Here is a 27713-nt window from a genome sequence, read left to right as displayed (position 1 = left end):
TCTCCCTATCTGCGGCTGCTGGGGCTTCCAGGCAAGCCCAGAGCCTGGTGTCCAGGCTGGCCCAGAAACCAAAACCCAAGTGTTAGTGGGGAAAAAGCAGCACATCCGTTATTTGATGCATTTTTATTTTTTTTTCACAAATCTGCAGCTGGAGAGGAGCAGGGGAGCGCGGGCTGCTGCCTCCTGCCACCCTGAGCCTCCCCACCAGTGGGACATGGGGACTCGGTGCTGCCCCGGGGGGAGTCCCCGGCAGTCCCCACATCTGCCACCACAGGGAATGTGGGAAGGGGTCAGGGAAATGGATATTGTGAGGTGGCATGGGATCTCCAAGCACCAAGACCCTGCACCAGCACCCTCCTGAGAGCCGGGGCCAGCTGAGCAGCACCCTGCCAGCCCCATCTCCTGTTAATCACCCCAGAAAACATCACTTGCAGCAAATCAACAGCATTTGCAGTGAAATCCATGGGTGAGTGACAGGAAAATAATAAGGAAGGAAGCATTGCCAGGAGGCTTAAATCACCGTGGCTGTGCTGGCTCCTGCAGCCAGGCCCTCCTTTGGCACCACTGGCCAACAAGGAGCAGCACCCATGGGTGCCCCAGCACCCAGCCTGGCCGGGAGACACAGAGGGGACCAGCGAGGGGCAAGCTGCAGCTGAACTCAAGCAAAATGCCCCTTGTCAAGGCCATAAAGCTGAAGGGCTGAAGCAGCCGGGTGGCTCCGGGGATGGGGCAGAGAGCATGGGGCTTCACAGGATGGGGCCACCAGCTCCCGGGCAGCAGCGAGGCGGAGGCGCCCGGAGGACCAAGGTGCCACAGCATCCGTTAGTTATTACAGAAAACTTTTCTTCCTTTTTTGTTTTGGTTTAATTTTTTTTTTCTGAGAGGTGAGCTCAATTCATCCTGACAGAGGTTCACAGAGCATTTTTGCCTAGCAGCTGCTTACAGAGACATGCCGACAAGCAAGACAGCACGGGAGAAAGGCACCCTGTGCCTGTGCCACGGGCGGCTGGTGGGCACTGAAACAGGCTTGGCACGTCGTCCCCAGCCCCGTGGCGTCTCGGGGACAGCTGTTGCAATGGACCTGGCTGGCCACAGGTCCTGAGATGTCTGGGCTTCCCCACAGGTGCTCAGCACTGGCCCTGCTCTCTGAGGATGCTCTCCCAGCATGGACACAGCACCAACTAACTCACTCCGAGCAGTCATGAGGATGGGTGTCAAATCAATTCCCACAGTAGAGATGCCAAGTTAAAAAAACAACAAAAAAAAACCCCAAACAAACAACAACAACAACAAAAACCCAAACAGAAACCCCAAAACCACTAGGGGAAAGCAGCCAGTCATCTGCCAAAACAGCAATTTTCAGCTGAATTTCCAGAAACACTTCAGCTTTTAAAACCAAGAGAGGAGAGAAAATAAAAATCCCTCCTCTTCCACAAGCATAGAAAGCATTCATGAGATGAGGTGCAAAATTCCTCTTTGACTTCAAAGGCATTTCTCCTGGCTGGTTACCCCCAAATTCTGGCACAACCTACTGGAAAGCCGGTGGGCAGTGCGGCTCAGCATCGCTTTGCTGCCAGATGACGGCACGCTGCCAGCCGGGGTGTGGGCTGCTGTGGGGGGAGCCCCAGGGTGTCAGAGGGATGCTGAAAACGTGGTACTTGAGAAGGAGGAGGAGGAGGGATGATGGGAAAGAAAGGGAGAATAAAGTTCATGCAGCAGCAAAGGGAACTTGTGTGGTTGGCAAGTGTTCCACTTCTGCTGGGTGGGTTATGTCCCTCTGCTTGGCATTTAGAGATGCCAAGGCCTGGCAGCACCGTCCCCGTGGCTGGCATCAGCAGGATGCGGCCGAGCCCCCAGTGAGGCTGGGTGAGCCCCTCAGCCCAGCCTAGGCTTTGTTGGGAAAGTTCAGAGCAAACACCTCTCTCCTCAAACACTGGCCCCAAAAGATGATTTTAGGGGTTATTTCTTGTGTTGTTACTGGAACATTCTGCAAGCAAAGGCAGGGGCCAGGCTGGCACAGCCGCAGCCCTGAGCACCCCATCCGGCAGCCCCAGCCAAGCTGCCTTGCCAGCTGTGCCCCCAGCATGGAGCAGCTGCCAGCCACTCTCCTGCCAGCCCTGCTGCCTGCGGGCTCGGGGGTCCCCAGCCCCTCGGCTCCTGCCCAGCAGGGTGGGCTGATGGCCCCAGCCGAGGCGCAGGTTGAACACCTCTCGCTGCTTGCCATCCCTGCTGAGGACCCCCAGCCGGGTGGTGCTGGGCAGGGGCACAGTGATGGGACCCTGGGGCGGCTGTGGGGGAATGCTAGCCCCCCCATCTCCCCCATCTCCCGGTGTCCTCAGCCCTGCCATCCTCAGCCCCGGTGTCCCCAGCCACAGCAAGCCTGGCCCCTCCAGCAACCCCCTCCCCAGGGAAGCTCCCCACCTGGCTGCAGGTCCCAGGGGAACCAGCACAGCCCCATCCTAGCACGGACACAGATACCAGCCTTTTTACAAAGAAAACAAGACTTTGAAAAGTGTTTTCTGGAACTGTAACAGGTCTTTGCGCCCTTGGCAAAGCCAGAACTAGCTGTTTGGAAGTGCTTAGGCTGGGTCTTGCGGCATGTTTTCATCAGCTGTGGTAATCAGCAGCTTTTTTGCATGCACTATATATTAACTTAATGTATGTTACAACCTACCCTGTAATGGAAAAATAGTGTGCCCGCCGTAACCAGTCACACTTTCAAAAGCACTTGACTCCCAAGTCATCCAGGTGCTTTTGACGATGTTACCCTGGGTTGCTATAGGAACCCCAACAGTTTTGCCATCTGACTTCTCCATTAACACCGGGATTTATATTTAATTTGTTTTCCTTTTCCTCAGCGAGAAGAGGTGAGGAACAACGCGTGCGCAGGGGGAGGAGATGCTCTTTGGTGAGTGTTCCCTGGCCATGCTGAAAGCAGCACCAGTCTGAGATGCCGCCCGAGCAGCGGCAGGGCACGGCCCCGCCACGCTGCCAGGAGCCACCCAGGAGGCAGCTGATGCCCAGGGTGGCTTTATCACACGTCTCTCCCGTGTTCCCAGGCTGGCCTGACAGTCTGTCTCCCCCACACCTTCCTGCAGGCAGAGGGGCCGCGGGGCTCACGGGCCGAGCATCCCACGCAGCTCCTGGAGGGAGGTGACGGGCAGGGAGCAGGCGAAGTTGCTGCAGAGATAGGCGGTGGCTTTCCCGTCCTTCCTCTCCAGAGATGCAAGGAAAGGCAACTGGCGGTAGAGGAACCCAGTGCTGTCTCCATCTGCTAGCATCAGCACCTGCCGGAGAAGGAGCCATAAGAGCTGGAGAGCACAGCCAGATGCTCCTTGCCCCCCACCCCAGACACGCCAAGTGCTGGCAGCATCCCCCCACACGCTCGCCCAAAGCAGGGAGGGGACAGGGAGCTGAGGGGACCCATGCCAGCCCTCTGCCAGGGTCCCAGCCTGTGCCGGAGGGGGCACATGGTCCCCAGCAGCTTTGCCTCCCTTTTCCATTCCGGACCCCTGGCAGCCAGGGATGAAGCTCAGGGACTGGCACACAGCAGCCCAGAGGGGGGCTGCCCAAGCCAGCTGGCTCCCTGGGGACACCCCCCTCAGCCCAGGGGCAGCACCAGCACCAGCATCACCCCATCACAGGCCGCAGCCCAGCTCCTCCTGACCACCAGGCGCTTCCCAAAAAACTCAAGACCCGCTCTCACAGCTGATACGGCAGTACCAGCCAGGGGTGATGACAGGGCTGCTGTGATAATTAGCTTTTCTGAAAGGGAAAATGTTTGTTAAAGCCTCAGGGCTTCCGGGCTAATCAGGGGAAAGGCCAAGAGCTGGCAGGGAGCCTGGTGCTGACACAGATGCAAGGGGTGAGCAAAACGCAGGCCCTTCCCAAGGCATGGCACCAGCATCCTGCTGCTGGAGCAGGTGGCTTTCCCTTGCCCACCCTGGCCCCAGCCCTGCATGTGCACCCACCGAGGTGACCACTGAGCACTGACACACTCATCACATGTTCATGCCGCTCACCACACTGCTGCCAAGGGATACCACCACCAAATGCTGCTGCCTACAGCACACACATCTCCCACCGTGGTACCACTTGCCCAGTGTGCAGCACCCTCTGCCACCAGCCTGGGGGCCAGGAGCAAACTCAGCGTGACACCTGGCACGGATGCCCGTGCAGCCTGGCCCGCTCTGTCCCCAGGTGGTCACTGTGTCCCCATGCCCTTGCTCAGGATAACAGCTGCTGCAGTCCCCTCCTGTCCCCCATCAGCCCACATCTCCCGCTCAGCCCCTGCCTTGACCCAGCTCTGGCTCAGCCTGTTTCCCTGCCTGCCTCCTGCTCCCCCCCTTCAACCTCCTCCCCCCTTGCCTTTGTCTGGAATTAATTCCAGGAGTGATTAATTACCAATTCATGTCCAATCTGAAATTCATTATTCATTTTTCTCACAAGCTCCCCAAGGTCCTCTCGCAGGGCCAGGATGAAGGCAAGCAGCAGGCTAGCGCTCTGCAGCCAAGGAGATAATGGGATCCTTCATAATTACCCTAAAGACCATTAACAGGGCAGGGATCTATACCAGCAGCCAGGATCCAGCCCCAGAGCAGGGATCCAACCCTCTCCACTCCCCGCACCGGGACACCCAGGGGAGCAGCTGCCGGCACCACCCCCGGAGCACCTGCATCCCTGTGACAGTTGCCTGTGGCAGAGGCTCTTCCAGGCACAGGGTCCATTTAAACCTGCGGCCTTGATGCCATTTTATCATCGGCATCTTGTTACAGCAAGGAATTCAATGTGAGGTTTGTAAGGAATTAATTACTGGAACGACCTAATTAATTGTGTTCCTGCAGACGAGCCTAGCCCCCAGTGGCCTGCTGGCATTGAGGGACCAGGGGCGGCAGGGGACATGGCAGTGACATTGCCCCAACTCCTTGGCAAAGCTGATTCCCAAAGCTGCTGCATCCCTGGAGAGGGCAACCCAGCGCTGCTCTGCCTTGGGCAGCTTCTGGGGCTGGGGAAGGAGAGCTGGGGAGCAGCTGGAGGGGGTGAAGGCGGGTGGGAAAGGAGCATCCACATCTCCATGCGATGCAGCACAGAAAGAGGGATGGCTGTTGGGAGGTGGCAGGCTGCTCCCCAGGGCAGTGCTACCCTCTGAGCAGTGGGATTTCCTCCCTTCTCTCCATCACCTCTGCAAAGTGAGGAGCCATCACTACTGCCAGAGATCAGCCTGTCCATGAGGAATCAGCGATGCACCGGGGAAGCCTGGGCAGGACGGCTCAGGGGAAGCTCTGCCCCCTCTGTCACCCTCCCTTCCACCCAGATGATGCTGAAGAGACCCAACCGCCCACCCCTGGCCTTGGTGACAGCAAGGAGAAGCAGCTGTTGCCACGACGGGACACACTGTCTGCTGGAGCCAGGCTCAGCAGCGCAGGCAGGAACAAGCAGGAGGGAAATGGGCTGCTGAAGCTCAAGGAGGAGCTCAGCTCCTACCACTCCTGCTTGGGAAAGCGGAGACACATGCCTGGGGGGCTGTGCTCCTCTGGGGAGACAGCTTTCCCCTCCTGCCATGTTCCTTCTTCCAAGGAAACAAACCCAGGCTGCCAAACAGGACAGCCTCTGATCCATCCCACCACCACAACAGAGGGAACACACAACAGCCCCCCCTCACCTGCTGCCAGCATCCAGCTGCAGCCCCCCTACACCCAGCCTGGGCAGGCATCACTGTCCTTGGGCAGCTCCCGAGCACCTCACAGCTTCACTCTCCCATGGAAATATCCATCCAGAGCACCCAGCCCTCCTCTTCCTCCCTACCCTGAGGAAGGCAACAGCCTGGGGGTGATGGACCTGCCCCTGGCGAGTGAGCATCCCCACCAGCCAGGTTTGTTACCAGCTTAGCAGAAGGGAACCAAACCACGTGGGAGGAGAGGCAATGGCTGCACTATTTGCTGTGCTCAGGACCCCGAAGCTGCCGGCTGCATCCCCCACCACCCGTGCGGCCACAGGGCGCTGACAGTTGAGCCAGCGCAGGGAGAGGGAGCGGGTTCCTAGCAGCGGTGCTGGGCTCCCCTGCTGCTACCACGGCGCTTCCCATCCCTGCAAACTGGGTCACCCGCTGTAATCCTTCCAAGGGAGAGGGGGAAGTGTGGGAGCAGAGGCCTCACATGCAGCACAGGGACCGGCATGGCTGGGTGCTGCTGGAGACGAGATAGCGGAGGAAGGATGGAGAGCTGCATCCCCCACCCGTGCTGCTGGGCAGAAGTCGTGACCATCCTCCAACACTGGCATTAAAACACCGCTGGGCACGCAGGCAGAGGGTCAGGGATGAAAGCCTCTGGGCTGAGCTAACGTGAGGACAGAGCAGGGGATCCCATGCTGATGGCTCAGCCCTCCCCACTTCACCCCAGCTGGGGTTACGGAGGGAAACTGGTGCTTTGGCCTCAGTGCCAGCTCCCCACATGCTGCAGCTCAGCGTGCCAGTCCCTGGCACCAGGACCCCACCAGGCAGGGATGAATCCGGCCCAGAGGCTGAAATGCTGAGCCGCCACGCCACAGCCCAGCCCTGCTTCCCTCCGCTGGGCAGCCTTGCCAAGGTGCCAGCCATCCGTCCCCAGGGCAGAGACGCTGCCCACCAAATGTGACAGGCGCCAGCTGCCACACTGTCCTTCCCTGCCAGCTCCACGGGCAGCAAACAGCTCCGTCCCCAAGGCAGCACGGCCCCTCCGTGGGATGCACGGAGTGACGCATCTCTGAGCCGGGATGCAGACAAGCAGAGCAAGGCAGTAACCCCAGTGCACAGCGACAGCACAGCTAGGGGCAAAGCTTTCGGAAAAAGCCAGCCCCTCCCAGGTGGGGGTACCCCCAGCCGGAGACTTCCCAAGGATGCAAGGGTGGCTCCAGGCACAAGGTGACCCAGACACTGGCTGGATCTGCACTGGGCATGACATATCCACACCGGGCACGACACGTCCGCACCAGAATGAAAGGCTTCCCCTTGGGAAAGCAGCGCTGGGGATGCTGCGCTTAGGCTGAGAGCAGTGTAAACAGCCAGCAGCAACATCAGCCGTCACTGCAGCCGCTCTCTGGGCTGGGCTGCCAGTGCACTGTGCCAGGGGGAGGCGTGCAGGGGCTCAGCCGTGGCCCTGCTGGCTGCGCTTATGGATATGAAAAGGATAGGACGCTTCCCAGAAGGGAGGCAGGACAGAGGAGGAAGAGGATGGACGCTATAGCTGCACTGGTAGAAAGGATGAGGGCAGGTGGCAGCAGGGAGTGTGACAGCAGCGGTGCTGGCAGGGCTGGCACCTCACCTGGTTTGGGCTGAAGACAGAGCGGACACAGCACAGCATCTCTTTCGTGTCTTCTCCTTGGGGGTCCCCACAGATAATGACCTGCCCGGGGAGAGCGAGGGTAGCAGGAGGGAGGGAGGTAACAGAAAGCTGTGACTGTACCCACACCACCATCGGACACCCCTCCCACAACCAGCAGGTCCCGTAGGCCACACAAGCCCCAGCCCGTACCTGTTTGAGGGTGTGATGGAAGACAGCAGTGGCCCGGGCCATCTCCGGCAGGGTTATCGGGATCTTCTGCAGCCTCTCGGAGAAGGCAGCCAAGATCTGACCGGCTTTTTCCACCCAGTCTGTACGGCCAGAGTAAGAAGCTGCTCGCAGCAGGTTTGTGACAGTGACAGAGTTGGCGGTGGGCTCTGCTCCGTCCTGGTCTGCGGGGGACAATAGCCCCTCCATCAGCCCAATGCCTCACCACCCCAATGCCTCACCACCCCACCGCTTGGTCCTCCAGCTGGGCATCACCTCCCCTGCTCTAAGCCACCCCACGCCATAACCCATGCGTGGCCATCTCCCCAAGCTCACCATCCTTTAGGCGCAGGAGCAGAGAGGGATCGCCAGCCTCACTGGAGAAATACGCAAAGCCTTTGGGGTCCCAAAAGAGCTTGTCTTGCATGTGCTGGAGATGCAGGGCCCACTCCAGCCAGCCCTGCTCCAGCGAGGCTTCATACAGGTCAAAGAGAGCCTGGATGACGAAGACGTAATCCTCCAGGAAGCCCTGGATGGGCACGGTGCTGCAGTGGCAGACAGGGAAGGAGCATCAGGGTCTCTACACTGGCCCGGTGGGAAATGTTCTCCCAGCCAGCACAGCCCTACTGGTCTCTGCTACCCAAGGAGATGCCACCTCAGAGCTCAGCACAAGAGAAGCAGGGGCTGTGCCAAGCCACCACATGGCTCAGCCCTGGGTTTCTGTACGGCAGGGACGGGCAGGGGCAGGCTCCTGCCAGCTTGGAAGATTAGGAATGGGAAAGGATGTGACCTCAAGTCCTCCTCACTGGGTGGGGGGCACTAATCGATCCAAAACCGCACCAGAGGCAGTTCTGCGAAAGGCGAACAGCCTCCCTCACTCCAAGTTCAGTCCTGCCTGGAAGAGAGGAGGATGGGGACCATCGGGGGCCTGGGCAGCACTTGCAGCATGTCCAGTCGGTCTGTAGCCACTCTGGACCACTGCTCACCTCTGCTCCACCGTGCCGTCTTTGCCTCCGTAGCAGCTCCGCAGCAACCTCCCGCTGGCGGGGTCGAAGAGGTGTCTCTTCAGGAAGGCAGCTGCCTGCGCAGCCCGGCTCACATACTCCTGCTTGGCCAGGGCTGCCCCAGCCTGGGCAAAGCCCGAGATCATCAGCCCTGCATAGCACAGACACGGGGACAGGCTCGGGGGGGCACAAGGAATGGGCAGGGTACCAGCCTTTCGTTTGAAGAATGCTCAGCCCGAAGCTCATCCTCCCTGATGGTTAAGGCAGGTCAGGGCTCAGCCATCAGCTCTTCCACTCAGTTCAAACCACTGAGAACATCACTTGCTGTCACCCAAGGGAAGGGCAGAGCGCTGCAAGGCCAGCAGGAGCTAAGCCTTCACTTGCGGGCAGAAATAGGGCTTAAAAGAATCTTCTCGTCTGCAGGACATGGCATAGCTGCAGCGCACACCAGCTCCAGACCCAGACATACAGGCGTTTACTGCTGGGAACAGTGCCTGGGGTGCTGCATTTATCACGTGCCGCAGGACACCCAGACAGACGGCCACAGAGCTGGGGTCCCCTTGCTGCACTGGAGATGGGCTCTGCCTGGGTCCTGAACCCCCAGCTCAGCCCCCTTCCCCAGAGCCCAAGCAGGCTGAGCGAGGGGAAGGGTTTTGCTGCTCTCTGCTGGTAACCGGGGAGGAAAATAAAGCCAGAGCAACGTCCTGATGCTCAGCAGCCCCGCGGCTTGCAGGTGGGGGGGCTGTGCCCCGCATCCCAGCCCACCCACCGCCTCCATTGCAGGCTGCCCAGTCCCAGCAGGACTCATTGCCACAAGCCCCCCAAAACCATAAACCATGCTGGCCCCGGGCAGCGGCGGAGGGGTGCAGCCAAGGCACCCATCCCCGGAGCTGAACCCCTTCTCACCGTTCCATGCCGCCAGCATCTTGGTGTCCAAGTGTGGCCGCGGCCGCTGCGCCCGGGCTGCTGACAGCCTCCGCCGGCCCTCCTGCAGCAGGACAGCCAGCCGCCCCGGCTCCAGCCCAAACCGGGCCGCCGTCAGCTCCGGGGAGCACTGGACAATAAGAACATTCTTGCCCTTCAGCTCCTGATGGGGGTCCTGAAAGGAGAGCCCTGCTCTGTGAACACCACTGGGCTGAGGAGGGGTTAGATCCCAGGTGCTTTGGGACTGCTCGGCCACCCCCCCATGCCCAGGGGTGCAGGTCCCCCACCAGTGCTCCTGGTACCAGGCAGGTCTTTGCTCTCCCTCACCTTCAAGGGGTTCACATTGCCAGCCTCCTTCACTCCGTAGTGGTGCATGAAGATATCTCCCAGGGTCGTCCCCTCCATAGCCCCCTCGACAGGGTCAGGAAGGAGAGCCCGGATTTCCTCGGCCGCCCACACACAGAAAGCTCCTTCTCGCTTCTCTCCAGATGCTGTGGTGGGGTAGGAATCTGCATCTTCTGCGCTGTAGAAACCTCCTGCCTGGGAAAAGAGCAACAGAGAGACCCTCCAGCTGCTGGGACAGCACCTTCAGCCAGCTCACCATCACTGGGCTGAGCTCTGCTGGGAAGGGAGGGAGGGAAAAGCGTCCCAGTGCCACATCCCAGGGCAGGGTAAGCGGCTCCTTTTGGCCCAGCTCAGGGAACAACCTACCTGGTCTCTTAGGTCCCGTGAGACATAGAGTAGAATGTCCTGGGCAACATCAGCAAAGAATTCATCGCCAGAGATCTGCGGAAGGCAAGGGGTGGACGTCAGCATTACAAGGGTGAGGTAAGAAACACAGCAAGATATAATAACAGATCCAGATTTAAAGAGCTGGCAAAGGAGGGGAAACACGTTTGAAAGTCCAGGGATTTTAAATGCCGGATGGATTCAGAGTAAAATCTTTGATAGAAATCTGTGGGCACTGGAGGGTCACCCTGGAGTTACACCAACATCAGAGGCAGCAGCAGGTGTTCGCTGATGTGCACAGACCAGCCAGAAGGCTCTTTCCTCCCCTGTTATGCTCAAAACCCTGTGGCTACACTGTCACGCATTTGTGCAGTGTTTCTGGATGAACACCAGTAGATGAAGGGGAGTATGGGACCACTCGATGCCCACGGAATGGGCAACATCTTGGGGAACAGGCTCTGAAGCTGCTCCCCAAGCCCTGCCAGCCCTCCCCAGCTCCCTGTACCTGAAACGCTTTGCTATACGCAGCTGCCAGCTGCCCCTGGTCGTACAGCATCTTCTCAAAGTGCGGGACATGCCAGTGCTGGTCGGTGGAGTAGCGGTGAAACCCCTGCAAAGACCAAGCGGACACGTCTCCACCCCACACCTCATGGGCATGCCCGGGGTTTACCCCCGAGGCTTTCCTCCTACCTGCCCAATGTGGTCATGGATGCCCCCATGTGCCATCATCTTGAGGGTGTGCAGAGCCATCTGCAGTGCCTGGGCACCCTCTGGAGTTGTTCGGTGGAAGGCCCAGTACGTGAAGAGGAAATTCAAATTCACTGGAAACAAGGAGAAAGTGAGAGGCTGTGGGGCAGCCTCTGCCCCCCCGGTGCTGCCTGCCCCCCGGCAGGGCTCAGCAGCAGAGGCCAGACTGACCTGGGGTGGGGAACTTGGGGGATTTGGAAAAGCCGCCATAGTCCTCATCATAGGACCTGGAGAGCTGCTGGAAACAGGTGGCCATCACCTCTTTGGACGGTGGGGGTGATGCCTGGCCCTGCACATGGATCTCAGATCTGTATAGCAATGCTTCCAGGATCTTCTGGCTGCTCTCTAACAGGACATCTTTGTTCTCCTTCCACTGAGATGCAGAGTGAGAAAGTCAGTTCTTCTGGGTTTTGTCCCTCTTTCTGCTTCCAGCACTGCACCAGTGCAAACTGCACCTTCAGTTCTCGGTTGTCCTCCCCAGATCAGTTCAATTCTACCCCTAACCCAGTCAAGCTCTGACATGCTCCCTGGGCTATTGTTTCTCAGGGCTGTATCTCCCAACTCAGCCACCCCCAAGCCCAGACCAATTTCCTTATGGCCCCTTCGGCGGAGCACTGCCTGCTCCACCACTCCTGCTCCATACCTGCTCTGCGATTCGGAGCAGCACGGTCCGAAAGCCAATGCGATGAACTCCATCTTCAGGAGGGAAGTACGTTCCCCCCGCAAAGGGCTTGAGGTCTGGAGTCAGCCAGACGCTCATTGGCCAGCCACCTCCACCGCTGGTTGCCTGAAAGCCAAATCACGAGTGCAGCACGGTCACACCAGGGGCACCCTTGGCTCTGTACCCCCCCGGCACATCCAACTGAGGACAGACGCGTGCCTCCCTCCATCCTCATGATCATACATGGCCCCATGCAGACCACCCCACGCACTGGTTCTTCTTGCCTGAGGAACACAACCATGAAGCTCACCTTGAGAGAGCCAGCCAAAGCCCCCCAAGCCCTGCCTCCCTCACCTGCACGAAGGTCATGTACACTTTGTCCACATCTGGCCGCTCCTCACGATCCACTTTGATGCACACAAAGTTCTTGTTCAGAATCTCCCCGATCTCCTTGTTCTTGAAGGACTCCTCCTCCATCACATGGCACCAGTGGCAGGTGGAGTAGCCAACTGAAAACAAGCTCAGGCGAGTGAGGAACAGCCCTTTGCAGGGAGCAGGACACGCGTTATGGGGAGATGGCTCAGAGGTGGGGAGCCCCGCTACGGGCAGCAGCTAGAGAGGCAACGGAGGAGAAAGGCAGGGCCTTCTGGGCTCTCCAGCTCTTGCTCCTAACATCTAGCCAAGGACTCTGGTCCTTCATGCAGCCCATCTTCTGAGGCACCTGTGAAAGCACTGGTCCTCCCCTTGCAGCAGAGAACTAGAGCTTGGTGTGTGCCCTTACCTACGTGGCTGCCCACACACCAGCCCCACTTATCTGGTCATCTACCGACCACCAGGTGGGAAAATGAACTATGTCTTCTTTCTGGTTACCTGATAGGAATATCAGCTTGTTTTCTTTCTTTGCTTTATCAAAGGCTTCCTGCCCCCAGGGGTACCTGTGGAGGGAAGACAAGAAAGGAGCTTCAGGGGTCACCGCTGCCAGGACTGGGGCTCCTCTAAAGCTGCCCAAGAAGCTGCGGCCTGGTGGGGAGCACTCAGGACAGCCGGGGAGTCCAGCTAGCTCAGGAGTGTGGACCCCGAGCCTGTGGGGAGCTGCACAGGAGCCAGGCTGCTTCACCTGCAGTGAGTTCCTCAGCCCCACGGATGCCAGGAGAGCAGTGGGGAGGAAGATACCCATCACTCTTACCAGTCCACAGGGTTGTGGGCGTGCTGCAGGAGGTAGGGGGACTTCTCGTTGATCAGGCGGTTGGTGTGATGAGGGGTGCTGGGGGGCCTGGTTGTCCCCCCTGTGGCCATGGTCACACTTTTCGTCAGAAACACGCACCTGTGATGCCAAACAGGCTCGTCACTTCCTCACTTGCCACAGCAAAGCCCAGCAGTCCCAGACCAGCACCACCTTCACCCGGCTCCTGCAGGCACCCAGCATGGCCCCGGGATGGGGTGGTGCTCCCCGAGCCAGGGGAACTGCTCTCTGACCCAAGGCCAGTGGCTCTGCTGGGGCTCAGTCCACCTCGGTGCCCCCAGGACCCTACAAAGCCCTCCCCACTTGCTGGAGGCTCAGGAGAGGTTGTTCTCCTCCAGCTCGGCGCAGGCATGGCTGGGGGACTGCCATGGCCAGGGCTGCCTGGCCCCCAGCCCCCAGCCCCCCACCAGCACCCTTCGGGGGCACAGCCGGCAGCCATGAGGAAGGGGGCAGCATCTGAGGGGTTCAACCCGTGTGGTCTCTGAAAGGAAAATCCCTCTGGTGGGTGCAGGGGTAGGTGGGGGGTCAGGGTGTGGGGTCAGGGTGCGGGCAGGGCGGCCAGGGGAGCGAGGGACAGGAGGGGACAGGAGAGATCATCCTGCTGCCGGGCAGGGCAGAGGGGTGCAGGGCTGGGGGGCTGGGGCGCAGGGCTGGGGTGCAGGGCTGAGGTGCAGGGATGCCAGGGTGCAGAGATGGGGTACAGGGATGCAGGGGTGCAGGGGCGCAGGGACGCAGGGACGCAGGGATGCAGGGGTGCAGGGGTGCAGGGGCCTAGGGCACAGTGCTGGGGTGCAGGGATGCCAGGGTGCAGGGATGGGGCGCAGGGATGCAGGGGTGCAGGGGTGCAGGGGCCTAGGGCACAGTGCTGGGGTGCAGGGATGCCAGGGTGCAGGGATGGGGCGCAGGGATGCAGGGGTGCAGAGATGCAGGGCTGGAAGGCTGGGGCACAGGGCTAGGGTGCATGGGCGCAGGGATGCAGGGCTGTGGCACAAGGATGCAGAGGCGCAGGGATGCAGGGGCGCAGGACAGGGATACAGGGGCACAGGGATGCAGGGGAGCAGGGGCGCAGGGATGCAGGGATACAGGGGAGCAGGGATGCAGGGGCGCAGGGATGCAGGGGCGCAGGGATGCAGGGGCGCAGGGATGCAGGGGCGCAGGGATGCAGGGGCGCAGGGATGCAGGGATGCAGGGCTGGGGAGCAGAGATGCGGGGATGCAGGGCTGGGGCACAGTGCTGGGAGGCAGAGGTACAGCGCTGGGGCCCAGGGGTGCAGGAGGGGGGTGCAGGGGGCGTGTGAAGCCAGGCAGGGGGTGCAGGGACGCAGGGAGGATTTAGGGAAATGCGGGAGATGCAGGGAGGACTTCGGGAGGATCCGGGGGGATGCAGGGAGTGCTGGGGCACACAGGAGGGGTGTAAGGGTGCAGAAAGACTCCAGGAAGGAGTCAGGGGTGTCACGGGGAGGGGCAGGAGGGGCGCGGGGCGGTGAAGCACAACTGGGGGGCGTGCGGGAGGTGCAGGGCGGGCGCGGGGGGTTCGGGCAGGGTCTGGGGGGCAGGGGGGGAAGCAGCGAGGATACAGCGGGGCTGCGCGTGCCGCGGCGATCGCTGCCCCCCGCCCGCAGGGTCCCAGCCGGGACCCGCAGCCCGCCCCGCCCGCCCCGCCTGTACCTGCAGGCCCGGCGCAGCGGCGCCGTGAACATGGCGGCGGGGGGCGGGGCTGACACTGACCCCACCCCCGGGGCGGTGCTGCCAGCCCGGACCGCCCCCCCCGCCCGCACGCCCGGCCCCCCCGGAGCCGCACACCGGGTCCGTCAGAGCATTTTATTGTCTCACAGGCAGCCCGGAGCCGCCGCTCGCCAGCAGCCCCGAAGACATCCCCCCCGCCGCCCCCCCCGGCCCGGAGCGGGGCCCCGCAGCGGCTGCCCCGGGCCGCCCTGCCCGCAGCTCCTGCGGGGGGGCAGCGAGCGGGAAGGGGGCGAGGGGCGGTGGGAGCGGGGCGGGGGGGTAACAGCCAGGCGATCCCGGCGAGGGGGGGCGCGGGGGGAGCCCAGCTTGGCCGGCCCCAGCGCCCCGCAGGCGCCGGGGCAAAGCCCCCTACCCCGGGGGGGCGTCCGGCAGCGAGAGCCCATGCACCAACCAGTCCAGCCCGCTGCGCAGCCCCCAGCCCTTACGGTGGGTCCCGCCACGGCTCCCCCCCGCCGCCCCCCCCCCTCCGGGCAGGGCGTCCCCTCCCGCCTGCCAAGCACAGGGGCTCATGCTGGCTCCCCCCAGCCTGTGGGCACGGGGAGGGGTCTGGCCTGGGGGGCACCTTCCCTTGCAGCTAGTGAAACGCTGCCCCCCCCCCCCCCCATTCTTGGCAGGAGGAAAGGCTGACGGGGGGGATGTGTAACAGCCAGGGATGGGGTCAGAGTCTGTCTACACGTCCAGAGGGCTCAGAGGAAGGGGTTGAGCCCCCCCGGGGCGGCTGGGGGGGCCGGGGGGCCGCTCAGCGGCAGTAAAGGCTGCGGCAGGTTGCTGGGGAGTTCGGGGAAGGTGCCAGCCTGGGGGAAGGCACTGGCCGAGGCAGGCAGGGCGGCAGCGGCGGCGGGGACGCTGCTGAGGGGCAGCGGCAGGGATGCGCTGTAGGTCATGGAGTTGGCGGGGAGGCCGGCGGGCAGGCCGGGCACCGGCGAGCTGGTCCGCATCTGGTTCAGCGTCGGCTTGGGCTGCTCGGCGAGGCTGAAGGGGTTGGTGGGGGACGGCGTGCTCAGACCTAGCGAGGAAAGGATGGCAGATGTTAGGGCAGCCACACCATCCCCAGCCCTCTTCATCCTCCTCCTCTTCAACCCCCAAACCCCACCATGCCCAGCCCGGGGAAGCCCCCAGCAGCAGCCCACACCATGGCACCTACTCGAGAGAAAGGGGTTCCGTGTCTTGGAGGCTGGAGCAGGTGCAACCAGGGAGTCCAGGTTGACCAGGGAGGAGGCGGCAGGGCCGAGGAAGGCCTCGGGGGTTTTACAGTCCTTCCGCTCCTTGCCGGATTCGGGCAGGGAGTCGGCCAGGTTGGTGAGGTCGAAGCTCTTTGCTGCATCCTGCCTGCTGCTGGGGAACAGGTCACCAAAGGGGTCTAGCTCTGGAGCAGGGGGGGGAGAAAAGCCACATGAGCCAGCTGGAAGACACCAAGGGTGACGGCATCCCTGTCACCGCGCAGCGTGGCTGATGGCACATCTGGCCCCAGGTCACAGCTCGATGCGGTGGAGCTCAGGCTCCAGCTACCCCGAGCCACTGCAGGGTTGGGGACATGGGCATGCAGGGGGACTGGAGCCACCCCCTCAGCTACGGGGCATCCCAAGCCCACGGCACACACGGTTGCAGGTGGGAACAAGCTTTGGCCACACCAGCAAACAGCCACACACAGCCTGGCCAGCCCTGGAGCTGCCTCCCTGCGATGGGCAGGGACAGGTCACTGTCTCCACCTACCCAGTGGCCCCTGCCCGCTCCCCTGGCTCTTACCGACGGGGCTGGTGGACTTGGCAGAGGAAGGCAGCTGTGGGGGCTCCTGCTCCGGCGGCTCGGCTGACTCGGCTGGCTTTGCAAACAGGTCGAAAGCATCCCCCCCTGGAGCTGGGGGGAAGAGGTGAGACTCAAGGAGGGGAGCAAGCGGGGAGGTGAGAGGCGGGAGATGTACGGGCAGGAGAGAGGCAGGGGCGGCTGCCTGCAAGGAGACAGAGAAGAGGGCGTGCGGTGGGGGGGCGCGGGGCTGGGGGTTGAGAACATGCACTGGCCTGAGCAGGGGAGGGTAAGGTGGGCCAGACCACTGGGGCTCATTGCAGACCAAGACAGCCCCCACACTGCTCGCAGCCATCCCCCACAGCAGGCAGGTCCCTCTCCCAGCCCCAGAGGGAACAGGAACGCTGTAACACCCAGCCCTGGCCCCCAGACCGGGTTCTGCTCTCCTCCCCAGGGACCAAAAATGAGGGCAGCTCACGCGGGACGTCGGAAGCACCAAGGAGGAACCGAGAGCAGCTTTGAGCTCTGAAACACTGGCTGCTCCTACAACCGCTTCCTCATCTGCAAGGCGGCACCTGCGAGCAGCAACGTCCCATCCTGGCAGGGCACGTAGGGCTGGTTTGGGGTGAGCAAACACACAGGTGCCACCGGGGAGGACACCCTGTCACAGCGAGCGGTGTGGCAGCTGCTACCCGCTCCCATGGGAGGGTTCCGTTAATTATGCCGTGTTAATTAAAGCAGCCTATTCTGTGCAGAGAGAAACCCTAAAAGTTCTTTGAAGTCTTCAAGTGGGGGAAGCAGAGGTCCCGCTGTGGGGCAGGAGAGTGGGTGGGGGGTGTTTGCCGAGCTGGCTGTGGGAGGAAGGGGGAGCAGCACCCTGGGATGCCCACTCACAGGAGGGCAGCGACGGCCAGCGCTGCCCGCAGTCCTCAGCACAGCCAAAACGCCCATCAAGGAGCCTCTTACCAGGGTTAGGAGGTTGCTCGGCCACGGCAGCCCAAGGGTCAGCAGCTGGTGTGGAACCAGAGACCTGGGCCGGGGGGGACGCTGTCACCCAGGGGTCCGCCGGAGGGAAGCCAGAAGACATGGGCGCCTTCCCCCAGGGGTCGGAGGCTGCAGTGGTGCCGGGTGGGAAATCCCAGGGCCCGGCAGAGCTTTGCTGGGATGAGGTGCTTGCCTGGGAAAGGGGCTCCCCGCCAGCAGCCGGGACCGGCACCCAGGGGTCAGCCGCACCAGCCCAGGCGGAGGCTGCCGGCTCCGCTTTGGGTTTCACATCTGAAAGAAGAAGGGAAGCTGTAGAAGACGGGAACGGTGCAGGGCACGGAGGGATGCTGAGTGGCAGGGATGTGCCTGGGGACCATGGCTTCCAGCAGCACCGCCCGGGGCGTGCAGCAGAGGGAGGAGAAGCAAGAGGTCCCTCCTGTGGAGCTCCTGGGACCGGGGAGGGACAGAGGCAAGGGAGAGGTTTGTGCCACTGTCCCGAGCTTTGCCAGCCTGTGAGTTGCCCCCACCTGGCATATCCCACGGGTCGGCAGACGTGTGGCTGGAGGGGGCTGGCGCCGGCCCGAATATATCTGCCAGCTCCAGGATAGAGGACTGCAAACAGAAAGGGAATAAAGAGGTGAGGGAAGCCCAGGGCAGACCTGCAGGATCACCCTGGAGCTCAAGGCTGGTTTTGTGGCTGTCCAGGCCCCCAGTGCTGTACCTGGCTTTTCTTCATCTTATCTTCTTCCTCCTCTTCCTCCCTGCCCTGGGCAGTCTCCTCCGTGGCTCTCTGCAGCAGGGAGTTCTCCCCTTGCCAGGCTCTCACCTCCTGCAGGGACAAGGGATGGGGCCCATGAGCTCAGCGACCCTGCAGCCAGCACCTTCTCTGGGAGACTGACCCAGCACAGGAGCTGCCACCACATCCCCGAAAAGTCCCAGCATCCGAACAGACGGCTCCTCTGGGGCTGAGCCCAGGGGGAGAGCACTCAGCAGACAGCCCGGAGCAGCGAAAGCAAAGTGGGCACTGGAGCGAGGCAGCATTTCAGGCTCTGGCACCCCAGAGAGAAGCCCAAGTGCAAGGAGAGAGGAGCGCCCAGGGCTATGGGGCACAGGTACCTTCTCGTGCTCCTCTTTGCTCAGCGCGAGCGCTAGCTGCAATTGCCTTTCTTCGTCTGTACTGGAAATTGGAGGAAGTGGCTTCTGCCAACAGAGGAAATTGGGTGACATTTCAGCTTGCCCACAGCTCGCGGGACTGCTCGGAGGTCCCTGTCCTCACCACTGCTTCTCCTGCGGCCCCTCACCTGCCTGCACAGCACCTCTGTGCCTATCCAGTCAGCTTTGCCTGCAGACCCCCAGCCTGATGTCCCTTAAACCAGCTCCTGTTCAGGCTTCCCTGTGGCCACCGCCCTACCTCCTTCCCCTACCCCACCACCTGCCTCTGCATCTAGGCTGGGATGACCCTAAATCAGGCAGCCAGATCCCCCCTGGGAGGTTTTCAGGGACTCCAACGCAATCGGCAGAGGAGAGGGGACAGGTTAGGCACCCCATCACCCCCGCAGCCTGCTGGGGAGGAAGGTTTGCGAAGCTATCTGACATCGGTTTGGGGATCCTGCCCAGCCCTGCTCTGCTGGGGTAAAAGCACCCAGACCTGAGACAGATTTTGGGGAGTAGCTGTCCCTGTACCACCACGTCAACCCTGTCACCACCCCATGATGCTTGTCCAGCAGCGTGGGACCGGCTGAGAATGGGCACCCCAGTGGGGGTGTGCGTGTGTGCACGCCTGTACAAGCATGCACACATGTGCACAGCCCAGATGGATTCCAACAGGCGACGCTTGCAAGAGCATATTCCTACAGTGCTCATCGCAGCAGCATGTGGAAGCTATAAATACTCCAATTCCAGGACAAAAATAGGGATATATGCTCTGCTCTGTCTCCAAAAGAGTCTCCATTGGGCAGGGAAGATGGGCTGCAGCAAATGCCGTCTCTGAAGCGTGTCCCCTGCCCCAGCAGGACTGAGCTCGTGGGGCTTGGTGCCAGCCCTGGGGGGCCACCCACCAGCCCGGGCACACAGCCCCTTGGTCACCATGTCCCTCTGACTTTGTGTGCCCAGCCGTCCCCACAAACTCCACACGGGCCGTGCCAGCCGGCGGCAATCTCAGCTGTGCACAAATAAGCCGTCCCCAGTGGAAAAAGGGCTGTGGCCAGCAGATAGGAGAGGGGACAGCCCTAGGAGAGGTTTCACAGTTGGGGACAGCAGCTTGCTTGCTGCCTCCATCCCAGCTCAGCTCCTCCTGGTGCTGTTTTCCACTGCTCCTTCCAGCCTGGTTTGAAAGGACCAGCCAGTGGGAGGGAGCGCCCGGCCCCCAGCCTGGTGACAGCCCTGCGGATGCTGCTGGTCCCCCACCCACCACGCAAACCGCAGCGCTGGGCAAGGCGCTCCTCCTAAAACCTCCACAGGAAGGCAAGAGAAATGGGGGAGCTTAGATCAGAAGCCCTTGGCAGAAGAGGGCAGCCAGGTTTGGGGGGGTGCGTGGTGAAACCAGAAGACACCCCACCGAGTTCACCCTGGGGTCTGGAAGGCTGGACTGGTCTCAGACTGGTGCAGGCACTGCCAGTATGAGGATGGGGAGCAGGGACAGCCCATGCCTCCATCTGTCTGCTGGTGATTTTGGACGCTGGGCACAGTGCAAGCAGCCTGGGGCGGTTGTAGGTGCGTGCACTGGCCTCAGGCAGCCCCCAAAATCCTCCCTCCTCCCAGGGAAAGGCCCCCCGTGCCCACAGACAAGGCAAGGTGTAGGGAGATGCCCAGCCTCGCACAGCCCAGGGCAGGTAGAGCCACCCTACCTTCTCCGCCTCCTCCCGACTCATGGCCAGCGCAAGCTGCAGCTGCAGCTCCTCCTCACCCGTCGTCTGGGGCCTCGCTTGCTCCAGGTCGGAGGCGAACCGTGGGGATGAGGATGATGCTGGGACATAAAAGAGGAAAAGGGGAAGGAGTGGCATCAGGACTGGGGTGTTTTGGGGAGCACATCAGTAGCATTCTCCAGACCCCCATCCAACGCCTGCAGCTCCACCACATGGCTTCCCCAGGGGACGTAGCCCCACATCAGAACTCCCTACCACGAACAAGCCATGGCTTTAAGGCTCAGGTCACCGCCAGCTGCCACCACTGTTGGGGCTTCACCACAGGCCCAGCCAAACCTCTGCCCATGGCTCAGGATGGAGACAGGCTTCACCACCACTCCAAAACATGGAAGGGAGCAATGGGCACCAGGCAGGCACAAACCAAACGCAACGCCTGCCTGCACCCCGCAGCGAGCCCCAGGGAGCCCAAGCAAGCCGCTAGCAACACTCACAGTTGAAGGAGGAGGGTGAGCCCCGTGCCCGGCCGTAGTCATCACCGTAGGGTGACGCACGGCGGCCATAGGTGACCTGATGGCTGCCGCTGCCCATGCCCTCAAGGGCCATGCGCTCCTTGGTCTGCAGCGCGTGTGCACGCTCCTGCTTCAGCCGCTCCTCATCCTTCAGCAGCGCCATCACCTGCTTCACCTTCTCTCGGATGTTGATGCCCTGGTCCTTGCCATCACGGTCCACGTACTGGAAGTCCTTCAGTGTCTGGATGGTGTAGAGGTTCTCCCGGCACTGGTGGGTCACCTTCTCGGAGCCAGTTTTGATGAGGTAGTCCAGGAGGGTGAGGGCTTTGTAGACGTGACGCCAGTTCTTGCCGCTGTCATTCAGCCGCCGCCAGATCATGCCCATGACCTCAGCGAAGGCCACCGTGTTGAAGGTGAGGTCAGCAATCTCTGACATCAGAGAGCTGGGGGGTCCCCAGGGATCATTGGAGGTGGCCTCTCGCACCTTGATCTCTGCCTCTGAGTAGTTGTGCACGATGTTTTTCACCTGCCGGCGCAGCGCCGAGGTTGTCATGGCTGTGCGGTGCCGGAGACCTGCGGGCGGTGGGCAGGAACGGTGGAGAAGGGATGAGTGCTCACAGCCGCAGCTTCACCGGCGCCTGCAGCGGGGAATGGGGACACAGAGACCTCAGCATCGCCTCAGCCACCAAGACCCATCCCCAGAGCCCTCAGCTGGCACCTGGAACACTTCTCAAGGTGGAAGCACCCATCGTCAGGGCATCAGGTGCACCCTGCCAGGCTGTCACTGCTCGCTAACCCAAAGACACGCAGGATGCAGGATGCTCGAGGGGAAAAAAAAAAAATCTCTTAGCAAGCTGATACCCAGCACCGCAGAGCCGCCAAGAGATTTGGCTCCAGATTCAGGAACATTTGGACTTCTGCTTCTAAAAGTAACCACCTGAAAATGGCAGCTCCCTCCCCCAGATCCCGGCTGCCTCAGCACCACCATCCTGGCAAAGCTGGTTTCAGGCCCTCAGCCCTCGTGCCAGCCAGGGGGCTTCCCTGTATCCCCAGATGTGCTATGTGCAGCTGCACGTGGCCCTGCTCACCCCAGCCGTCACCCCAAGCCTCTCGGTGCCGCCAAGGATGGGGCATGCAAAACCAAAACCCTGCTGTGAACCAGAGCCTGCCACGACTTACCAGCGCCGGCAGCCACTCGGGTGGGCTTTCCCGGCAAACTTGATAATTTTGGTTCTGCAAAAGGCTGTGGGTACAGAAGTGCGCGCTGCTGTTGGGTGGCAAATTTGGGGTGCTGATCTCCAGCACCAGGTCAGCGAGCAGGATGGATAACTCGAGCCCCCTCTCCTAAAACCCTGCGCTGCCTGAGCCTTCTCTGCATCCAGGGCCAGGGGCAGGTGCAGCAGGAGCTGGCATGGGCGGGAGCTGCGCTGGTACCTCCCCAGCAGGCAATGCCCGTCCTTGGGATGCACTGATGTACCCGGCACGGAGGCAAAATGACGTGGGTCAGTCTGGACCCATCTTCACGTGAGCCCATCACAACTCTGCCCGCTGCTCTGTGCTAGTCCTAATCCTCACCTTCTCCCTCCACAGTCAGAAGACACCATTTACCCTCATTTCGTCAGAGGGCCAAGCAAAGCCGGGAGGCAGAGGCTGCCCGGAGCTGCCTTGCCCTCAGCAGAGCTGCATCGCAGGGCCGGGGAGCCAGGCTGCTCCCAGAGCTCCCGCTGCAGCTGCAACAAAACTCACCAGCAATTTTTTCCCTCTCGGAGATAACACTTGCGGGCAGAGGACTATCTCACCCGCGCAGCAGTGCCTGCAGACAGAGATTACCGGTGTCCATCCCACCCCCCACCTCGGGTGCCGGTACCTCCCTGGACCACCACTGCTGCACCATGTCGAGCTCCAGCCCTCTCCCGGCTCAGGACACTTTTCCCTCCCACTGGAGCTGGGCCGGGGATGTGCCGACTGTACCCATGAGCCACGCATGGCCCCCACCACGCTCCCCGCACAACCCGTGCGACCGGTCCAGCACCTTCTGCTCCCCTGGGCCCTCGGCCAGGCGCCCCACGGCTCCGCCAGCAACGTCCCCGTGAGTCAGAGGAGCCTGGCACCGCCACACTCACGGGCGGCCGAAGTTTCTCTTGAGTGGCTTCCCTGTATTGATTCCCTTTCGCAATGCAGCCTGTCGGCACGGCCTTTGGATCCCACCGGGTGAGCCCCTGGTGCGGATGGCCACGCCGTTGCCTGCCTGATGCAGAAACGCCTTCGGGACAAGGGCAGCGACTCAGCAAAGTCCGACAGGACTTGGCCCCACGCTCTGCTTTCCACCAACACCCAGGCGGGAGATAAAGTCGTGTTTTCCAAAGGTGCCACTGGCCCGGCAAACACCCGCAAATGCCGGGACTCTTCCTCCGGGGCAGGACAGTCCCTCCTGCCTCCAGCTGGTCTCCTGGCAGGACAACCCCCAGGTCCAGCCTGACAGGCTCCGGCACTGCTCATCCTGGCTGGAGACCCCATCCCAGCTGGACTTCGCCCGCCATGAGATGGCCCTGGAAGTCTGCATGGGAAGAAATGGGAAGCAGGGGCTGGGGCAGGGGTGAGAGGAGCGTGGCCCTGGCTGGAGCGCTGCCAGCAGGCAGTTAGGAGTAGTGGGGTTTATCAAACACGATACCCCCCCCCTCCTCTGGAATATAAAGAGAGTGAAACTGAAGCCGTGCGGGAGATAAGGCGGCAGCACCGGGCAGCTCATATGGAATTACCGCAGTGACCTTGAGCGGGAGGCGGCCAGGTGGAAGAAGGACACCCGGGTGCGGGGACAGGTCCCCATCGCCCCGCGGCCCGGCGCAGGGACTGCGGGGGCGGAGCGGGGGGCGGCGGGGGGGCGCGGGGGAGCGGCCCGGGGGGGGGGGCGCAGGAGGGGTCGGGGAAAGGAGGAGGGGGCGGAGGGGCCAGACGAACGGCGGGGGGGAGGCGGGGGGGCGCGGATTAGAGCCTCGCTCCATCCCTCCTCAGGCGCAGGGCAGCGAGAAGCGCCCGCCATGGAGGGAGCGGCGGCGAAAGGCTCCGGCAGAGCCCTCGGCCGCGCCGCCGCCTCCCGCAGCCCCCCGGGGGCCGTCCCCGCCGCGGGGGCCCGGGGCCCCCAGCCCGGCCCGGGGGGCAGCGACCTGCGCGCGCCTGGCATCCTCGGGCCCGGCATCCCCCGGCCCGCCGCAGCCCGCGATGCTCCGGCGTCCAGAACCTTCCTCCTCCCCCCTCCTTCCCCTCCCCGCCCCCCCCCTCCGCAGCCTGGCAGCCGAGGGGCGCGCAGCCCCCTTACCTGCGCGGAGCGGAGCGCGGCCCCGCCGTGCCGGTGCCGGTGCCGGTGGGAGCGGGCTGGAGGCGGCCGCAGCCCGTCCGCTGCGCGCCGCCGAGTTGCCGGGCTGGCTGGGCAGGTCCCGGCGGCAGGTCCCGCTTTAACCTCTTCGGGGCCGCCCGAGCCCCGGCCCGGCTCCCGCCCGGGTGCTGGCAGCGGTGCTCAGCACCCCCGAAGCGGTGCAGCGCGGTGCGGTACCGGCCGCGGGGGATGCGGCGCCGAGCCCCTGCCCCGCCGCATGCGGGAGGCGGGGATGCTGTAAATGCTCAGTCACTGCCCCTCGCTGGCAGCCAGCCAGGCGCTGCTTGCTGCTGCTTGCTTTGCTTTATATTTTTTTTTTCCCTCCCCCCCCCCCCCCCCCCCCCTATTATTTTTAGACAGAAATCATCGTCCCCGGGCTTGGAAGTGCCTCGGAGGGATGCCGACCCTCCCCATAACGCAGCTCCCTCTCTGGTACCCAAGGCCACGGCTGCAATTTGGATTAATCAAATTTTTTTTTTTTTTGGCTGGGATCTAAATTTGGAGCAGATTCTTCCCCTGCTCCGAAGAGCTCCGAGGGCATGGCTGGGGGGAGAGGGAGGCATCAGATGACATGACAAAATAAGTCATGTCTCTCGATCATTTCAATGCCACCCCCTCTCTCCCGGCCTCTGCCTTCCATTTTAATCGCTGACAGGCCTTTAAGTATTATGGATATATATAATCTTTTCAATATCACTGACATTTTCCATAATGGAAAGCATCTCCTGTACACTGAGACGTTCTGGAGGGGGATCACGCCTTCCTGCTGATGCTCTTGCACAGAGCTGAGATTCATCTTGCCCCAGGCCCGGGCACTGAAGGTTTAAGGTCCAGCCTTGCGTGGTGGGAGAAGGCAGCAAGGAGGCCACGTGCCTCCAGGGGCTTTGCAGATGTCATCAGCCTGGCTGTCCCTACAGGCCGGGCCGTGCAGGCTGAATGTGCATCTAATCCCACTCACAGCTGCAGCCTGTGAGATGAGCATCTCCAGCATCCAAACCCTCCTCCAGGTCAACCTGGAGAACAACCCAGCTGGGGCAGCAGGAGACATTCTTTGTGGTTGGCCAAGATCCACACCTTCCTCTTCCTCTGTTGCAAGTGCTCCCAGTTCACCTGTGTCAGGCGGCCGAGACAGCCAGCTCACCGCCCTTCAGACATTGGTATTTTATAAGCAAGGTGAACCTCCCCTGGGGACAACACCCTACGAGCCACTGCGGAGCTGTACAAATGTGGAGTTTGCTTTGCAAGGTGACCCACAACCCTGCGGTAGGACATGAGACCCGGCAAGGCTCTAAAGCTGATTTCCCTCAGCCCTAGCACAAGCTGGCTGCTCACCCACACCCCCTCTGCCATTGAGAAACCTCTGGAATTGTGTTGTCACCTTCCACTTGCAGCTTTTTCCTGGAATCCCCCTTCCCGACCTCTCTAATAGGGGTCTTCAGGCCCCGATGCACGTGATGGGTTTGGTATGTAAGTCCCAAGGCCAGGAAGATCGCTCACCTCAGTTATTTAGCAAACACAACACAAATTATTAACTCCAATATAAATAATCCCCATGTTTGGGAGAGGAGAAGGAATACTCTTCTTGTCTGGCTGCGAGGACTTGCTATTACAGGGATTGGAGCATCCTCACATCCTTCAGAGCACAGGGCTGACCAGCCCCGACGGTCTCTGCTCTAACCACAGCGCCCACATCTCACCCCAGGCCTGTAAAAATGAGGACTACATGTTTCTAAAGGTGTTCTGTGGAGCCAGCTCCAATTCCACTGCAGTTCCAGTCCCAGAACTTTCACAAATCAATGCAAAAGGAAAAGGAAAAAAAAAAAGGGGCGGGGGGAAGGCAGCTGGCTCAGAGAAAGCTGCAGCAGCCAGGCAGCAGAGTATTGCACTTGATGGCCCAGCACATCCCTTCCCGTGTGCTGCTTGTACCTTGTCTCTTGAGGACACTCTTGTCCAGGGCTGAAAGAGGCACTGGCAATATTTATGACAAAAATTAGACTGTTCACAGCATTCAGGTTTGTTCTCCTTTGCAGAAGTTCTTACACCACCCGCTTGCCCTGTGCCACCAGGCTCCTGCCTTGGAAGGGAAGGAGACGCCAGCATGGGACATTCTTCCGGGGTACGTGACTGACGTGAAACTCCCATCTACCTGGTTTTGTATCAACAAATCTTCCTGTGAGCAGAGATATACATGGAGCCTAGTTTCTATAGGCTGAACTGGAGGCACGGATCTTGTGAATGGGCTTTGTGATCTTTTAAGGTAAAGCTATGAAATACAAGTATTCCTGCCTTTGAGACAATCACGTTGCCTCTATAACATGCAGTCTCCCTCTTGTCTAGAAACAGATGGCTTGAGCTGTTTGAGTTGGGCATATTCACAAGCTGATAATCATCTCCAGGGAGGCAGGAGCTATTGTCAGAGCCTGTGAGACACACCCCAACTTCAGGCCTTTTTCCTCCTAATTCTCAAAATGTTGCTGAAATTCTCACTACAGGAATGCTGAGCAGAGACATTCCCTTTGTGGGTCTGTGCCCACTGAGCCAGAGGAGGCTCCTGGCTTCCACAAAAGCCAAAACGCTTCCCCACACCCTGCTAAGAGAAAGCATCTGGAAACATGAAGGGCCTCACCTGGCCAGCAAAGAAAAAAATAAGCTGCACTTTGCCATGGTACTGCTGGGAGCCAAGGGGAACATATCCTTTCCCCAGAGACAGCACATGAGTTAAAATGAGAAAACAAAATAAAACAATTCTGCAGGAGGAACAGTTATGTTACACTCCATGCAGCTCCAAGACGCGTGTCAGTGTGGCTGCCAAGGTAAAGGAGCACGTGCCTGAGGCACACACGCCTGGTGCAACTGCGCAGCCACGTACAGGATTTGTAACAGCGATGCTCAGCATGGATACACATCTGCTGCGTAAGAACCCCAAAGGTATCACAAACCTCAATTAATAATCTGCACTGATGTCATTTCTCCACAGGGCCAAAGCCTTTTTTGGGAATGCTGTCCAGCTACTTTAGCAGGAAGACAGCTCTTTAATGACACATGCCAGGTCTCCCTTGATGCCAGGTCTAAAAGAGCCCCTGCACCCAGCTCATTCTGCCTTGGAAAGCTGCTCCGACCCAAGCCCGGCTGCAGAGCACACGACACTCAGACCTGGGATGCCTCCACAGAAAGCTCCATTCCAGCTGCAATGCACAAAGAAACCCAGACAGAAAGCAGTGATAAGCCCAGACACACATGCTGGCAGAGACAGGAGGGGTGGCTCTAACAAGGCCTTACCATGCTCACAATATTTACGGCATGAATTTCACTCATTTGAATTCAAGAGCGGTTAGTCTTGGAAGGCAGCAAGAAACAGTTGGATCAGAATGGGGCAGAACTGGATGGAAAGAGATGGCAAGATGAGCACAAGAAATAAAGTCATGGGTGCAAAACCAAGCAGGGTGGCACACCCCTTGGGATAGTGTGTTTTCACTGGGATCCAGAATCCCCCAGAGAAGCCTGCTGTCGGCAAGTCCCAAGAGGAGACTGGACAAGCTGTCAAGAATAGGATCAAAAACAGGATGGATTTTTCAAAATTACTGTCCTGGTACTTGGGCTCACGAGTACAAGAGCACTCTGCTCACTCACCTGCTAGCCAAGTAAAAATTGAGAAATGAAGAAC

General features: G+C 61.0%; 2 protein-coding genes and 1 long non-coding RNA gene across 11 annotated transcripts; 1 reads left to right on the top strand and 2 right to left on the bottom strand.

Moving 5' to 3' along the window:
- Window positions 1-16: 16 nt before the first annotated feature.
- Window positions 17-14602, bottom strand: SPATA20 (spermatogenesis associated 20). Of its 2 annotated transcripts, none has more exons than XM_055794759.1 (16): window positions 14499-14577; window positions 12775-12912; window positions 12459-12523; window positions 11943-12097; window positions 11571-11714; window positions 11099-11300; window positions 10871-11001; window positions 10686-10790; window positions 10163-10237; window positions 9779-9991; window positions 9434-9626; window positions 8510-8678; window positions 7860-8068; window positions 7509-7703; window positions 7299-7379; window positions 17-3287 (listed from the first exon to the last, which is right to left on the bottom strand). In XM_055794759.1, exons 1-16 carry the CDS (start codon window positions 14528-14530, stop codon window positions 2764-2766), a joined length of 2631 nt encoding a protein of 876 aa, XP_055650734.1. In that variant the 5' UTR covers window positions 14531-14577; the 3' UTR covers window positions 17-2763. The 2 variants fall into 2 exon arrangements, with proteins under 2 accessions (XP_055650734.1, XP_055650736.1); XM_055794761.1 differs by having other exon boundaries at window positions 2968-3287; window positions 7509-7708; window positions 14499-14602.
- A 35-nt stretch (window positions 14603-14637) lies between these two features.
- On the bottom strand, window positions 14638-24294 carry EPN3 (epsin 3). Of its 7 annotated transcripts, none has more exons than XM_055794762.1 (10): window positions 23993-24294; window positions 20659-21314; window positions 20150-20268; window positions 18420-18503; window positions 18025-18132; window positions 17831-17915; window positions 17286-17594; window positions 16323-16433; window positions 15721-15942; window positions 14638-15582 (listed from the first exon to the last, which is right to left on the bottom strand). In XM_055794762.1, the coding sequence occupies exons 2-10, from the start codon at window positions 21227-21229 to the stop codon at window positions 15263-15265; spliced, it is 1929 nt and encodes a 642-aa protein (XP_055650737.1). In that variant the 5' UTR covers window positions 21230-21314; window positions 23993-24294; the 3' UTR covers window positions 14638-15262. The 7 variants fall into 7 exon arrangements, with proteins under 7 accessions (XP_055650737.1, XP_055650739.1, XP_013159705.2 ...); XM_055794764.1 differs by having other exon boundaries at window positions 20659-21249; XM_013304251.3 differs by lacking the exon at window positions 23993-24294 and adding an exon at window positions 22709-22826.
- Window positions 23335-27487, top strand: LOC106112866 (uncharacterized). 2 transcript variants are annotated; one of them, XR_008745607.1, is made up of 3 exons: window positions 23335-23464; window positions 26080-26306; window positions 27027-27487. It is a non-coding gene; the product is annotated as an uncharacterized LOC106112866 (long non-coding RNA). The 2 variants fall into 2 exon arrangements; XR_008745606.1 differs by having other exon boundaries at window positions 26080-27487.
- Window positions 27488-27713: the final 226 nt, after the last annotated feature.

The sequence above is a fragment of the Falco peregrinus genome, chromosome 2 (genome assembly GCF_023634155.1).
Source record: "Falco peregrinus isolate bFalPer1 chromosome 2, bFalPer1.pri, whole genome shotgun sequence".
Lineage (NCBI taxonomy): Eukaryota > Metazoa > Chordata > Aves > Falconiformes > Falconidae > Falco > Falco peregrinus.
Note: the sequence above shows the minus strand (reverse complement) of the source record. Positions and strands in the feature narration are given on the sequence as shown.

Coding starts and splice junctions, on each gene's coding strand:
- SPATA20 (XM_055794759.1), bottom strand. CDS start 14,530: ATGTTCACGGCGCCGCTGCGCCGGGCCTGCAG. Junction 10,791..10,870: donor TCCATGACCACATTGGGCAG/GTAGGAGGAAAG, acceptor TGGTCTTTGCAG/GGGTTTCACCGCTACTCCAC. Junction 3,288..7,298: donor CTGTCTTCAGCCCAAACCAG/GTGAGGTGCCAG, acceptor CTTCTCCGGCAG/GTGCTGATGCTAGCAGATGG.
- EPN3 (XM_055794762.1), bottom strand. CDS start 21,229: ATGACAACCTCGGCGCTGCGCCGGCAGGTGAAAAACATCGTGCACAAC. Junction 17,916..18,024: donor ATAAGATGAAGAAAAGCCAG/GTACAGCACTGG, acceptor TTCTGTTTGCAG/TCCTCTATCCTGGAGCTGGC. Junction 17,595..17,830: donor CGACCCGTGGGATATGCCAG/GTGGGGGCAACT, acceptor TTCTTCTTTCAG/ATGTGAAACCCAAAGCGGAG.